Below are 16,476 nucleotides of genomic sequence, written 5' to 3'. Positions count from 1 at the left end.
AAAAAAAAAAAAAAAAAAAAAAAAAAAAAAAAAAAAAAAAAAAAAAGGAAAAGAAAAAAGGAGAGCGCAACACCAACACCTTACACAAGCATATAGGGATAGGAAAAGGGAGAAGGGTTTTAAACTAAAAGAGGAGAGATTCAGATTCGATATTATAAGAAGTTCTTTACTGGGAGGGTAGTGAGACACTGGAACAGCTTTTCCCAGGGAATTTGTGCTGTCCCATCACTGGAAGTGTTCAAGGTCTGGGTGAATGGGGTTTTGGACAATCTGGTCTAGTGGGAGGTGTCCCTGCCTGCGGGAGGTGTGTTGGAACTAGATCACCTTTAGGGTCCCTTCCAATCCAACCCATTCCATGATTCTGTGATTTGAGAATTCAGTCCCAACTATCTGTATTACCAAGGCAGTGAGATGTCTTGGATCAAACGTTGGAACAACGTTACACCAAAACCCCGAAGTTCCCATATATTATATTCTACACTAGTTCAGGAGGTCACTGTTGCAGGGATCTAGCAGTGTGCTAGGCAAGTAGTATTTAGCAGAAGCTAAAATTTTTTTAAAACATCTGGATCACAGACAGGATAAGGAGGCAGCAAAGCTGGGATTTGTTTCCATACAGATTTTACATTGAAAGATAAGGCAGCTCTCTGCAAAGATCCAGCCTTTGGATGAAGGAGAGAAATAATAAAGGACAAACATCACTAAAGACTCAAACACAAAGGTGTACTGCAGACAACAACACTCCTGCTAAATTTTCTTTGCACTTTCCATTCAGTGAGTGAAATTATCAGAAGAAAAAAAACAGGAAATTAATGCAACTTAGAGCATTAACCCAAGATATTGGGGTTTGAGGAAGTAAAATATATATTTTATTTTCACACTGTAACTACAAGAAAGTAGAAGGGATCTTATTCCAGAAAAAGAGAACAAAAAGAAAAGTACAAAGAATATTCCAGTATTCAAATGGTTTGAAACCCCTTGGATTCAGACAGTAAAAAGTCAACATTTGTATCTGTGCTTTTAGCAAAATATTCAATGTATGACTCCATGGAATATTTTCCTGCATATAATTAATATCTTCTTCTCTCTGCCAAATGCTTTGTTTCCTCATGAGATGTATGAAGAAATTAAATCTTCCTTTCAAATTTCTAACCTTTGTTATAAAACAAAACAGCATTAAAGATTTCCAGGGAGAAAAAAAGACTGCCAGGTTGCTGGTCTTCTCTCCACATAAATAAAAAAAAAAAATTCTAGACTAATTTTCTAAAATAGCATTCTTAAATTTCATCCAGAGTCATTGTTAAGGCAAACATGTGCCATAAAATTTTTAGCTGGGAAATCTAATAAAGTTCTAGGGAGAGAGGGCTGTTTCTTGTATTCTCCAGAGTCTTTGAATTTGTGGCCTATACACAGTAACACAGGTTTCTTGCATCATTTAGGTTGGAAAGGACCTTTAAGGCTATCAAATCCAACTCCTAACCTGCACTGCCAAGTCCATCACTAAAGCATGCCTAGGTGTCTTTTAAACACCTTTAGGACTGGTGACTCAACCACTCGCCTGGGCAGCTTGTTCCAATGCCTGACTACGCTTTCAGTGAATAAACTTTGCCCAATATCCAGTCTAAACTCCCCCCCACCCCGCACAACTTGAGGCTGCTTCCTTTCATCCTATCACTTAGTCTTGTTGAATCCCTTACAACTGGCAAGGAGAAAGTGCAAGAGATGGATGTGTGAGAAACAAAAGGAAACAGATGAGAAGTTGGTAAGTTTCATACCTAAGATATTTGGAAAAAGACATACCTTAAGAGAGATTTTACAGCAGTTTAATACTTCTCTAAAAGGTGATGTAATATTTTGTGATGAGCAAAGAAAATAATGCCTGTATTTATTATTCTCTTGCAAAACTTAACTTGCAGAATAGTTTTGCAATCACAACTGTCACTGTGGCTCACAAATGTGAGCTAAAATTTCCTTGTTTCATAATGTTTGGAACAGTTTAAAGCACAGCTGGATAGCTGCTCAACCTATACCATTTTCCTACACTCTGAGGGACACCTACCTGTCTCTCTCTTTTTGCTAGTTCTGCAAGGGTTGTTTTAAGCACTTTCATCTCACTAGTAACTGCTTCTAACATATTTTTGGTTTTTTCTTTGTCTTCAGTAGATTTACGCTCCTTTAAAAGTAGTTCTGATTTGGCAGATCTAAGCTGTTTCTCAGCTTTTTCTTTCATTCTTTCCAATTTCTCTTGAGACTTACTGAGTTCCTCTATTGTTCTGTTCTGCTCCAAAGTTTTGATCTGCAATAAGAAAAGGAAGTGTTAAATTTGTCATACTTTTTCATCTAACTTGAGCAAACAATAAAAATACCAGGAGCACTTTAGTGTGGTTTCTTTTGGGTTCTTCATTAAATCATCACATGTACATGTGAACTAAAATGTTATTTAAGGAGACAGGCCTATTTGAACACAATTAATAAAAAGATTTTTCCTTCAAAGACAATTAATTCTCCACAGATTTTGTGAAAAGAGGTATCTGGACAGAAAAGAAAATCCACAGTGAAGGGTCTCTCTCTTCCCTGGAAAAAGAGTACTAAAGAAGAGTTGTCAAATGTTTTGTTGGTAAAAATAGCCCGAAAATTTACATTGTGCTTTGCAGATGCTACTTAGCATATCAAGACAAATTGTAAAATACTTAAAATATTGTAGTATTACATTTGTTTTTGCCACCTGGATTTGAGCAGTTCTCCATGAACACATTTATTTTAAATTAAGTCCAGCTGTATCCAAGTGGAATAGAAAAATGGATAGAAGTACAAATTTAATCTTTTAACTCACCTTAAGTTCACTGGTTTCAGACAGCTTGGCTTTGAGATCAGTATTTGTTTCCCTTGCCAGATCAAGCTGCTTCTGTAGCCTCTCTATAATCTTATGTAACTTTTTGACAGCAAGATTGGCCTCATCCCTTTCCACAGCTAAGGCAGCCCTTACTTGCTTCTCTTCTTCCAGATGGGTTATTTTCTGGCGCAGAAGGTTCATGTGCAGCTCTTTGCTTTCAAGTTTTTCTTTCTGAGCCTTCAACTTGATTTCCAAACACAGGAACATTTGAAAAAATAAATGTGAAAGATGTACTCCATAATCACAAATTTAATCCTCATGTTGCATTTATAACCTGAAATCCTTTTCCTCTCTTGAAAACTTTGTGAAGAAGTATCAGCATATATACCCTAACTAGATATTCCTTGTATTACCAATTCATTGTGCTTCTCTGTTGTCTTAAAGCTCAAACAGACCAAATTATCAGCTCTATACCAGCCTGACAAGCCTAAACCCAAAAGATTTCCCTATGTCATAACAGGATGACAGAGGGTTCTTTGACCAAATTTGAACAGATTTGTTCCTGTAGGAACAACTGAATAAGGAACAGTTCTTGTTGGAAACATTGCAATTCTTGGTGAAGTACAACCAAGACCCTACTAGTTTCTAGAGAAGTTTGTGTAATGTGCCTTCCTCCTTGGCAGATCCCTTTAGATTTAAATATTACTGGCAGTTGTTTACAGAACTATAAATGTGTATTAAAAAGTAGACAAATATACAGACATAAACATCCATAACTTCATCGTTTTTTCTTAAGAAGTTGTGAAAAGCAGTATTGTGTTCAACTGACTGGTGGGTTTAAATATTTCAATACGTAGTCTTTTTGCACAGTTTGCAAACATTCACTATCTTCTTTTTATGTCACGGATATCTTTGAAATTCTTTGCACATATGCAGTCTGCTGCCTCTAGCAAGCCACTACAGAAACACAGCCATATGTTTATCTTTGAATGGTATGTCTTTTTTGCATACCTTCCTTCTGAGGCTGTAGGCCACAGTCTTGTTCTCAACCACCGCATCCCCTTCCAGTTTCACCAACTGCTCTACCCGGGCCAGAATCACATCCATAGCCATATCAAATCCAACCTCTGCTGCTAGACTATCCAGCTTCATCTTCTCATTAAGTTGCTCCAGAAATTTCAGATACTAAGATGTGGGAAAGTGGGCAGAAGAATAATAAAATTTCATTAAAAGTCATGAACAAGTACAATTTAAAAGCAATCTCCACTATAGCGGCAACCAACAATATGTACAAGTACACTACAAGAAATAATGTACTGAAAGGGTGTAATTGGGTACACTCCTGACACAACTGAAAATTCTCCGTATGTCTTTTTATTAGTCAACACTTACTTTGTCCATAAATCCCTAGATCTACTGTATTTATCTTCTTAGCAGGAAAAATTGGGGTTTGCTTCTCTGCAGCAATAGGTAGGTCCCTGCTTCTGACTCCAGCTCCTGTCTGGAGCTCTGCTGTTTTACACAGCCATGAATTGGCAGGGAGATGTCAGAATGGGCAGCTGTGTCCTAACTAATACTGCAGGTGCTGGGATTGCCTTGTACTGTGAGCCCTCAAACAGAGGGAACTGGTACCAGGGATGCCATAAATGACATACGATGTAGGCTGAGGAGATGCAGGAATGTTAACGCAGTCAGCCTTCAGCCCTTCTTTGGAACAGCAAGGTTTAGAGATAAGTTACTGGTTCACAAATTGCTTTTAAGGTTATTTTAATTACATCTCCATCTGGTTTACTGAGGAGATATCAAATAGTATTCAATCCAATTTTTCCTTCTTTTGTCCTGCCCTACCAGCTCTTTAAAAATTGCTTTAGTCTCTTGCTCTCAATTAGCTTCTCTTGCAAAATCCAAAACCCTCCTTCTTACTAGAAACTGTTTCCCTTTGTTTCCTCTTACTTCTGGTGCAAACCATTATATTTTCAAAGAATCAACAAAACAAATTAAAAGAAAAAAAAAATCAACAAACCAGTTTCACCATTCGTTCATTAACAAGAATACCTTTTTGTTTCATATTTCTGATTCAAAAAATTAAAAACAGCAGCAGAAGAGGAAAGCACTGCAGTTATTTATTGACAGAAAAAAAAATCACAGAAAAGATCTCTTCATTGCAGCAAAATGTAGAGAATAATTTAAGAATCTAGGCCCACATGTTATTCACAGAACAAGCAGAGCAGAAGGAGCAGCTCCTTTATTGGGTTTTCTCCCAATGTGATGGGTGCTTCATTCAAAAAAGTTATTTTATCATAATCTAGCACAAAATTGTTGATTCCTCTAAGCAGTAATCCTGGCCTAGCAACATGCTACAGCTTTGCTTTTCGTAGCTGTAGTGTTTGGCTTTCCAGGTCCTATGTCATTTTTCAAACTCTTTGTTATGTGAATGAGTTACAGGCTAACAGTGTGTTCATTCATACAATTAGACAATAAAACCTAGTAGTCATGATTGTATAATAATAAAAAAGAATCAAAGACTAATGACAAGATCTTGAGAGATTGCAGACCAGATGATGTTTTAGAGAAAGACATAGAGATGAGAGAAATTTTGAGATCAGAGAATAATTGAAGGACTTCTGATGAGGTATTGACAGGGACTTCTTTTAAGCTGGTTTTGGGGTGTAGTTTGGTTTTGGGGGGTTTTCTACTCGGTGGTTTTTTTTTGGGTGGGGGTTGGGTTTTTTGTTCATTTTGTTTCACAGTAATGGACTTGGGACTCAAAAGCTTAGCTACATCTTCCAATTGTTGGTCAATGAAAAGGTATTATTTACTCCCTACATCATATCTGACTTCGCTATTTCACATTACTTGCAGTGCTCCAGTAGACCAAAGCAATACAATGAGCTGTGTCTCTGCCTTTAGTGACTTCCATTCAAAAGTAAATAATGTGTGCAACTACTTTTTGTTTCTCAAGCTTCAAACCATCTTGCATCAGGTCTCCAGTTAATAATTCCTCTTCCAAGTGCTTCAGTTGATCATGGAAATTCTCAGAACATTTTTCAGCTTTCCTGCTCCTCTCCAGGGCTTCATGGTACAATCTGGTCTGATTTTCCAAAGCTTTAGTCAGTTTAGCTAATTGTGTTTCAAGCTGAGATACCATCTAGGGAGTAAGCAAACCAACAAAGCATATGGGGTTAGATGGGAAATGCTAGAAAGATAAATCAATAAATTATTAAAAATAGGGCAAAATATCGATCTTTAAAATATATGCATTTAAAAAGTAAAAAAAAAAATCTGCAACCACCAGCAAAAAATGCAGAAGTGGAGATACCCAAAAATGAACAGCAGATTCTATAAATAAGATGAGTCAAATACAATTACTTTGTATTAAAAAATCAATACAAAGTAATTCAGACAGAAAATTTCCAAAGATGTGGGCACAGCAGCAATACCTGGGCGGTCAGCTATCATTCCTTGAAATAAGGCAAAGAAATCAATATTCTATTGAGGAGTTGATTAGAAAAAACATATAAGTTATTTAGAAAATACATGCAGCACGTAGGGGAGAATGCAAATATGGATAATTAAGCCTCAGAGGTGTGTTTCCCAACTCGTAACTGTTAAGCAGTGTTCAAGAGACTGTGCTTTAAAAAATAGTAGTAATAATAATTTCTGTAATCTAGACAGAGACCAAGGATAAAAGCATAAAATCTCAAAACAAGCAACTAGAACAATTCTGAAAAATTCTAATTCTTCACTGTTAACTTTACAACACCTGCATATAATGTAATGGATATTAAGTTGTAAACCATGTATAAATTAAATGCTTTAAAGTATCTGGTTACACTACTGCCAAATACTGAAAGGCAGTTCTATACATCAAATTGCTTGTTTCCCTCTGTATTCTTCTTACTGTCATATAATTATTTGGTTACATAGTTACTATGTAGTTGGTTACTACAACTATAGTGCATTTGAAACTCAGTGTTCATACACTCATCTCCAAGCAGCCTCTTAATTTTAAGCATCTTGTTGGTTCCTGTTAATAAAATTAACAGTAAGTACATGGAGCTGTCATTAATTTTAATGGCACTGAAAGGCTTCCAACCCAAACTGCAATTAAATACAAACAGTTTGCCCCCAACTTGCCTAAAAACACTGAGAAATTACTGATGCTCATGCAGTAGACAACACTAAACAATAATAAATCTGCAAGAACCCACAAGCATATTTTGTGCTGTTTTGCATTTCACATCACCCAGTAGGAACAAGAATTTCAGTAACTGGTCCCCCCCAGATGCGCTGCTGCCAGGGAACCTAGAGCCCCTTTATCAGGCTGCAGAGCGGGTTTCAGAGGCTTCAAAGATCCATAAACATGAGAAAGTGAAGGGCTGTACCACAGAAGCAGAGCAGAAGCTGTCATTTTATCATCCTGGGGCATCCTGGTATAACTTTCATCCTTGGCTTAGGGACAACCCACAAGGTTGGTATTTCCTAAAACAACGCTGCAGCCTTGTTACCCACCTGTGCCTAATCCATCATCTTACAAAGGCTGCATTTTTGGTCCTGCAGTTCTGACCTCTACTACTTCTCATTCTTATGACTAATGCAGCTTAATCAGTCAGCCTGAAGAATAAAAACCCCCCTCCTGCTTTTTGTTTTAATGTGGCTACTGGATAATTTCAGACTACAATCATTTTATATGTTACACAAAGCAGGATCTGAGTGTGGATCTGTAGGAGGGTAGGAAGGCCCTGCAGAGGGATCTGGGCAGGCTGGATCAATGGGCTGATGCCAATGTATGAAGTTCAACAAGGCAAAGCACCAGTTGCAAGTGCCAGGTCCTTCCCTTGGGTCACAACATTGCTGTAGGCTGGGCAGAGTGGCTGGGAAGCAGCATGGTGGAAAAGGATGTGTAGGTGCTGGTGAACAGCTGGCTGAAACTGAGCCAACAATGTGCCCAGGTAGGCAAGATGGACAATGGCACAGGTTTTTGTTTGGTTTTTTTTTTAAGTACTTCACCAAAATGCACAGGATATTTTCAAGGACTATTTCCAGCCTTGGACAGAATACAAAACCATTTGCTGTCATTAAAAACTATCACATCAGCAGGAGAGATTACAATTTCAAAATCTGACAAGAATATCAGAGCTGGTTTTCAGTGGCTCACTGAAAGCAGCTTTGGATTTAGTATGTGACTTTCAATTATATAAATAGTCCTCACTGACAAAATTAATAAATTGTAAGCAAGCAGGTGAGAAACTTCAGTGCAGTGTCAGGATACTGACACTGGTCAGGCTGCATTCTGATTCACCTTCCTTCTGAGCTGACCCTTCTCTATCTATACATTCAAACACACCTTTGCAAACTACCAGCCCAAATGCCTCAAGCCAGAGCCTTCCTTTTACCTTCTTTGGATGCTGAATAATGTTTAGCTGTAAGTGTAAAGACACATTTTTATTTTTAGGTGCAGCTTTTGAGGACTGGATGGAAAGAAGTTGCCTGTGGCAACTCATCAATTATATCTGCTTTGAGAAAGAAGTCAGTTCTTGAAGTCACCATTGCAGCAGCAAATCCATACTTGTTCACAGGTTTTACTAAATCATAGCAACCAGTGTTCTTTGATGTCTGCTGGCACAGAAACCAAATTTCAATGTTGTAACTGAAAGACCATTCCAAGTCTTTTCTTCTTAACATCATCTATTATTAATTTAATTTTTGAACTCTTCTGAACTCTTCCTGCTTAGTAAAACATAGATGCTTTTCTTCTATTACCTTAAATCAATAGACAACAAAAAAATTAAAGGTTTCTGTAATCCCAAAACCTAAGCAGAAAGAATCAACACTCTACCAGTTGAATAAAATGAAAGAGAACCCAAAGGGAATAAATACACACATTGCAGTAGTTGCTGACTTACTATTTCTTTATTCTCCTCTTTGCAATTTATTTCTTGGATCCTCTCCAAAATGGCCTTCTCAGAAGGTTTAACTGTTGCAGATCCACAGCTGAGCAGGGTAGCAATTTCTTCTTTAAAAGCCTCTAAAGACCCCTGAGCAGTCCTGACCTCTTCTCTGCTACTCTTCAAGCTTGCATCTAACTCACGGGAAGATTTCTTCAGATTGTGCAGCTCCTGCTTTGAGGTGTCCAAAGCTCTCTGGTTAACAGTCAGTTTCTCTTGGAGGTTTCTCATCTCCATCTCTAAACTCTGCCTCTTTATTATTGCACTGTCAAGATCCTGAAGTGCATGAAAAATTAAACAAGAATCAGTTATAAACCCTCTCCACAACACACAAATTAAGGAATAACTCAGGAGCACGTACTCCAGTCAGAGAAACTAGGACCCATAGTCCTCATATTTGCTCAGTGTCAGGGTCTCATAGGGGAACAGCCACTGAAATTGATGAAAACCTTAAGTCAGCTGTAATCACACTAAAACCTAACCTCTTATATTGGTTTGCAAAAAGGAATACATAAATAAAAATTTCAGATGAATGAAACCAAATTTTTTATTGTAAAACTATTGAAATCTTACTTTTCCATCCAGACATTACGGCCTGAAAAACAAGCAGTGAAAAAGATGCATCACAAATAAAGCCAAAGTACTACAACTGAGAGGGGAAAGGGTAGGATAGAATATTTCAGTTGGAAGGGACTTGCAGTGATGATAAAATCCAACTGCCTGAAAATTCAGAGCTGACCAAAACCACAGACACAATCTCCCTGAATATGGTGATAAGAGGTGATCTCTGAGATCAGTTTATCTGACAAAAAGTTTATGCAAGAAAAATTCCTGAGATTATTTATTCACAGAAATGAGAAGGGAGGGACCAGGCAAATCAAGGCTTGGTTGGGAAGGAATAAAATATAGCCAATACATATGTATCTATATCAGTTGTATATAAATATTGACCTAACAGGTCAGAGCAGACAGAAAGAACTGTGCATCCTGACCCATGACACCAAAACAAATTACGACAGAAAAAAATAAAGAAAAATAACCCTCTAAACATAATGAAATAAAGTATTGAGTGTCTCTCCTTTCCCCACAATACCAATATTAAGAGTGCTTACACATACTTATACAAGAAAAATATGTGCAGCAAGGCCAACTAAAAGTATAGCAAAGACTAGGTCTTCATTTCTCAGGGCATTTTCTGATTGGGAAGAACAAATGGGAAAGAATATTATTCCATACATGACACAAAATAACTACAGAGGATGGAATATTTACAGAGAGGGACTGGATTCTTCTGGAGGTCTCAGTGGTAAGTGGACTGATATGAGCTGAGACTGTGCACACTGGAGTTAGAGAACTGTTCCTGGAGCAGTTATGAATATGGTGATTACTCAAGGGTCTCTCAGGGTCCGTGTGTGCTTCCACTGGAGCACAGCATGTCATTTGTATTAATGGAATACCTGCCAATCAAGCAGTTAAATCTGGGAGCATTTCTGTAGATCTGCAGGGACGGTGGCCAAAACAAAGGCGTTTGCAGGGCACTTTTAGAAAATAAAATATAAAAATATGGTACTAAAAATACTAATAGCAGTGAAAAGGCAAACATGCAAAAACATAAATAAAAACAACCCCTGTCATTTAGGAAATTATTTGTTATTACACATTTCTGAAGTAATTTTAGAATTGTTTTAGAAACAAATGTGGGCCTGATTCCTTGCCAATTTCTCTTTTTTATTCTAGACAAGTCCTATTAATAGAAAATTCCCACCTGTGCTCAGAACTACATTATGGTAATTACAGCAAAGAATAAAGAGTCATTTATTCCAATTACAGTTTTCAGCAGTGTGTATTTTTCCTTTCAGAAAGGCAGTGCTAAAATGGCTTGCCAGCACCAGGGAGCTCACCTAATCACCGTCTTGTTAAATTGTGAACATCTGAAAACAAACATAGTTTATTAAATATCAAGGTCTAAAATAAAGAAGCACAAGCCTCCAAACAGTGGCTGGGAAACTGCCTGGCAGAAAAGGACCTGGAGGTTCTGGTTGACAGCAGATGAACATGAGCCAGCTGTGCCCAGGTGGCCAAGAAGGCTGATGGCATCCTGGCCTGGATCAGCAATGGTGTGGCCAGCAGGAGCAGGGCAGGGATTGTCCCCCTGTACTCGGCACTGGTGAGGCCACCCCCTCGAGTGCTGTGTTTTGTTTTGGGTCTGTCAGTTCAGGAAGGACATTGAGGTGCTCTGGTGTCCAGAGAAGGGCAGTGGAGCCAGTGAAGGGTCTGGAGCACAAGTCTGATAAGGAGGATCTGGAGTAGCTGGGGATGTTTAAACTGGAGGAGGTTCAAGGGAGACCTTATCACTCTCTACAACTGCCTGAAAGGAGGCTGGAGACAGGTGGGGGTCGATTTCTTCTCCCATTTTAAATATGTAGGAAATGGCCTTGAATTGTGTCAGATTGGATGTTAGGAAAATATTCTTCATCAAAAGGGCTATGAAGCACTGGAACAGGCTGCCCAGGGAAGTAAGTGGTGGAGTCACCTCCCCTGGAGATATACTTAGAGATATACAGGATATTAGGATACAGGATACTGTATACAGGATACTTAGGGACATGGTTTAGTGGCGAGTTCAGCAGTGCTGGGTTAACAATTGGGCTCCATGAACTTACAGGTCTTTTCCAAACCCAAATAATTCCATTATTCTACTAATACTGACACCCCAATCAGCAGCATGCTCTCAATAGACTAACATCAACGACATGTACATACACAAAAAAGAGCCCACATTGCATTAACAGTAATAAAAAGGTATTAAAAGAATGCAGGTATTATCCAGATCAATTCTTACACCAGCTGCACCTCCAGTTACTACTGTTATACTCTGAGGATTGTAAACTACTTTGCTCTTATCTCCTGTCTTCTCAAATGATTCCATCTGGAAATATCTGTGATGCTGGTTGAAACCTGTTTCTAATATGTATTTCCGCACCATCTTATAAACAAAAAAAAAAAAAAAACAAAAAAAAAAAAAAAATCCAAGTTCTGAGAAACTGATTCCTGTATTTATCTGTTGGGACAAAAAAAACTAAAATCATTTTGCTGTCTCTCCTACAATCTAGGTATTTGGGTGTATTCAAAATGTAGCCATGTTTCTCAAGTTCAGTGAAATTCCTTAAATAAGGTTTTCATATTTTAATTAACTCTTTTCATAAAATTGATTTATTTTAATGTGTTTATATTGATTAGAAACCACTTAGATCTATTTTGTTCATTAACATAATAATATAAGCCAATATTGAATACTGAAGAATATTTTCTTGGTGAATTTTGCATCAGTAGTAAATGCAGATGTATTTGTATTAATTAAAATTGCTTGCTTATATTTTAAGTGTATTCTTTAAAGACTTTGCACGGTGCACATCTTTGCAAAATATTTCCAGGTTGAACCATCAGCAAAGATGTGAAACAGAACAAGAACAAGAAAGTTCTTGTGGTTCATCTGTGGCAATGCTCTATTTAAATTAACCTGGAAGAATATATGCATCCTCTTCTATATCTTAGATAAAATACCATAGAGGAGTCTATTAAATAGTAAATTTATTAAATATTAAATATTAAATATTTATTAAATATTTGCTTAGAGTACATAAGACATTTTAGAGGAACTATAGACACTCTCAAAGAATGTTAAAATTCTCTAATTACGATTATCATAATCAGTAATCACTTTCTGGAAACACAGAAAGAAAGTTCAGATATTCTGATTCTCAGTCTAGAAATCTGGGCAGGGTTTAAAAGTTGTTTTTCATCAAATGCAAATTTGATATCCAATGCAGCCATAATAAAGGTATGCACAATATTTACAGATTTCCAGAAGAAAAATCTTGCAATATTCTATCAGAAACATGAGAAATTTAGAAATAAATAGAGGAATATATTCAGAAATAAATAAAAATAATAGATTAGGGGGGGGGAAAAACCAGCTTCTTGATTTTTTTTTTTTTTTTTTACTTCTATTAGTTTCAGGAATTATTGGCTTTTATTCTTTGCTGCTTGATATTGTCATGCAGTGAGACTGAGAGTGGAACAGATAAAATGATTGTTCACTTGTTAATGTTCCTCAAATGGAGCCCAGCTAACTGCAACAAATATTCAAATATCAAACAAGCTAAAGAATATTTTAAATACATTAACCTTAAAATGTAATTAACTGGCTTTCATTTTATTCAGTAAGAATTTTTGGAAACAGGCAGCTACTTCCCCGTGGAACATTAAAAAAAAAAGCACCTGATCAAGAGAAGGAATTCATAAAATTCCTAAGGAATAGGAGTGGAGAACTACCTGGCAACTAAAACAGGCAATTATTCAGAAGGGTGGCAGGGAACAGTGTGGTGGCCAAATCTTGACAGAAGAGTGTGATGGTCCCTATACACTTAGGGAGAATTTTAAGAGAAAACTGGGGGAAATGGGCTGCCATCTCCATCTGTAATACTGAAGACGGCCAAAATATTTGGCCCTGAGAGCTGTTGGCACACGCAGGCAGAGTCACTTGTACTCAGCCTTTGCTGGGTGAATTCAGCTACAGGCAACTCCATTAAGTCCAGAAAACAGCCCAGAAACACACAGCCAAGTATGAGTCTTCTGGCGCAGGAGCAGTATGGATTTCTGCTTCTCACCTTGACAGGGGAACATGTCACAACACATGCAGCAGCTCTGTTCATGTGCTTAAACTGTGCAGCATGAGGTATGTGGTGAAGTCACACTGACTTGTGCCACTGGTGCCCCTCCTGTAACCAAGCCAGACACCCACCAAGGGAACAGAGGATCCCACACTTCACACGTGAAGACTTAAAGCATTTTTTGTTTTTTGCTTTCTTTTTCACTATTGAACTTCTTCATACGCTTTTGTGAACACAGAACCTTCTCAACAGATTTACTCAGTGTCTGCAAATGTAAGTTGCTAAACTGAAATTGCACTGGAGGAATCTGCAGCCTCTATGCAGATGGGGCTTTTCAAAGGCAATCCTTTTGAAAGGCAATACTAATAAAATATATTTCTGCAAAATTGGTTAAATAAATTATGTATTTGGCACATGTAAAAATAACGATAGGAAAATATTTTTCAGAAAATAGCTCAACTTGGTAAATGTTCTGGCAGTTGGAACAAACTTGAAAAACAAGCCACAAATGGAGCCCTGATCTTGGTTTAAAACATCTCCTGATTCTGGCTTACTGAGAAAACTACACTCTCTTCTTCCTCACACACCTGTGTTTGAAGTGAAGCATGAAAACAAAATGTTCTCAAAAAGGACCCTTTTAAATTTTTGATGCAGGCTCTCTCCCAGTTCCATTGAGTCTTAGAAAACTGTACACAGCTTGGTAAGAACTATTTTCGGCAGTAAAAAAAATTTATTACCCTTGTGGTACTTACATTTATCTTCCCCACAAATTCTTTCTTTTCCAGAGCAGGCTGCCAGCTATTTCTCATCTCCTAAGTATTTTGCTTACAACCAAATCAGAACACTATATCCTTCAACGTGTACGGTGGGTGTCTCTTCTTCAGGAAAAGAGGAATGCCAGGGGTGGGGAAAATGCTGCATTACTTTGGAAAACTCACTTGCACAAGGTTGTCTTTATGTTAAAAATTCCTACAAACTCAGTCACACACAACTCAGCTATGTATTCGGCAGTCTAAGTTTCTTCTCTTATTTTCTCACGTTCTGGCCATCAGCTTTAACTGCACTGTTTCACCTGCAGGAAATCTTCATTCTGGCTTCACTAAACTGCTTCCTTTCCACAGACATCAACCAAAGTGCAAAGCAATAAGGAAAATTGCAAAATTGCTACAGAAATGCACTTTGTTCGTCCATCCTTTGAAACATCCTTTGAAACTCGCCATTAAGAGTTCTCCTGGAGCAATTCAATCCTTAATGGCAAGTTCTCCTGGAGCAATTCCATCCTTAAATCACATCCTTTTCCTTCACAAATCATGGCTAAGTGAATTTGAAATACTTGAGTTACGACTTAACTTACATTTCTCATCTGACCATGCTTCCTGCTGCACAGATTTCCTCTAAGGCTTCCCAACAGGGAAACTTCTTGCTTTCCTGCAAGAGCCATCCTATTGCTACAACTTTTTGGCTATGAGTCAATGGTTATGAAATACAAATTTATAAGGCAGTGAAAAGATAATCTAGTGTGTATGGAAGCCAAGACACTTAACCTGCCAGTGCTTTAAGAGAAAGAATAGTGTCCAATCAATTCCTTTCAATTTCTCATTAGAATTTTTGTAAAACTGAGTCTAAAAATTCTCACAAAACTGGCAGTAGCAAATAAATATTATTTTAAAAAGCATTTTTTCACCACTTCATACTTGTGCCTCAGACATTAACAATATACACATTCATTTATTTACATGTTTGTGCAAGCACAAAGGTTACAACACTGCAAAGACAGCAAAAATAGACATTTGCAAACAGCATTAAAAGCCATCAAATCTACCTCAGATCTATTTTACAAAATGTTATTGTTTAATCTTCATACCTCATTTCCAGAAAGTTGAAAATAACCTCAGAAAAATGTCCTTTTTAGGAAAGACCCTAATCAACATAATTTTTTCTCATGCAATTCCTATTGAAAATTAATTTCAAATTTCGAGAAAACATTTGAAAACCAGATAAGCATACACACCATGCCATTATGTACCTTACTAAGTTTTTCCATGTCTTGGTAGTATCCTGCTGCCTTTTTCTGCTCCTTGGCCACTTCTGAAACTAGTCTCATGATAGTTTCTCTGTTAGCTTTAGACTCCATCTCATGGACATTCACAGCTTCTTGAAGAGCAGCAACCTGGTCTTTTAATGTCACATTTTCTTTACATATTTCAGAGACCTTGAGAAATAAATCAAATGTTAGTAGCTTCTTAGAAGCTCTTAAAAATCAAAAATATTCATCCCAGTTATACCTGCTCCTAATCAAGCCAATAAAGACTCAATGCTTCTGGTGACCCCTAGGTCAGACTTATAATTGCACTCTACTGCTCCTTCAGAAAAAGAGTAGAAAGACAGTTAAAATCATAGAATTATATCTTCACTATAAACCCCCACCTTAGCTAAATGTGATTCAGATTTGCTCCCACACAGGCTTTATGATGTATTAAACAGGTGGAGAGCTTCTGCTGCTGCATATCCATGCTCGACAGGAGGCAGGTTAGAAGACAGACCACGCAGCTCCTTCATGTGAAAAGCAAACCTTTTCAGCCTGGCTTTTCAAGATGTGTGCCTTTCATTTGGAACAAGAAAGCTGCAATTCATGCTCAAAACTTTTTAAGCACCAGATATTTATGTTTATAAGCACATTCAAGGACAGGGCCAAATACCGGGTGTGCTGCCATTATGAGCAGCCAGCACCTTGGAAAAAGGAATCCTTTCCAGGAGGATTCTAGGGCTGTTTTGGTATGCTATGCTATTTCCAATCAGTGCAATAGATGAATGTGGGCACTTCAAAGAGTGAGCAAAAAAATGTACCCTGATTCCTGCTGGCAAGACATTTGTTAAGACTAAAACAGATCAATTCTCTCTTAAATAAAAACCTAACGTGGAAAAGAAGCTAAATAGATGTGCCAATACCCCAGAAAAACTAGCTGCTAAGGTTTCCTAAGGCACAGCTTTCAGCACAAATTAGATTTCCCAACTAGATTTA

The 16,476-nt window shown here is 37.5% G+C and overlaps 1 protein-coding gene across 3 annotated transcripts in view; it reads right to left on the bottom strand.

The window, feature by feature from the left end:
• The window catches only part of LOC121346156 (coiled-coil domain-containing protein 170-like), a 46,721-nt gene that overhangs the window by 3,004 nt on the left and 27,241 nt on the right, over positions 1 to 16,476 (bottom strand). For all 3 annotated transcript variants that reach the window (XM_041423692.1, XM_041423693.1, XM_041423694.1), the window contains 6 exons: positions 15,481 to 15,666; positions 8,740 to 9,057; positions 5,781 to 5,981; positions 3,845 to 4,018; positions 2,834 to 3,076; positions 2,060 to 2,296 (listed from right to left, as the gene is read on the bottom strand). In XM_041423692.1, the coding sequence (XP_041279626.1) occupies positions 2,060 to 2,296; positions 2,834 to 3,076; positions 3,845 to 4,018; positions 5,781 to 5,981; positions 8,740 to 9,057; positions 15,481 to 15,666 (1,359 nt within the window). The remainder of the gene's footprint in view (positions 1 to 2,059; positions 2,297 to 2,833; positions 3,077 to 3,844; positions 4,019 to 5,780; positions 5,982 to 8,739; positions 9,058 to 15,480; positions 15,667 to 16,476) is intronic.

This window comes from Onychostruthus taczanowskii, unplaced genomic scaffold (assembly GCF_017590055.1).
Source record: "Onychostruthus taczanowskii isolate IOZ18803 unplaced genomic scaffold, ASM1759005v1 scaffold8, whole genome shotgun sequence".
Lineage (NCBI taxonomy): Eukaryota > Metazoa > Chordata > Aves > Passeriformes > Passeridae > Onychostruthus > Onychostruthus taczanowskii.
Note: the sequence above shows the minus strand (reverse complement) of the source record. Positions and strands in the feature narration are given on the sequence as shown.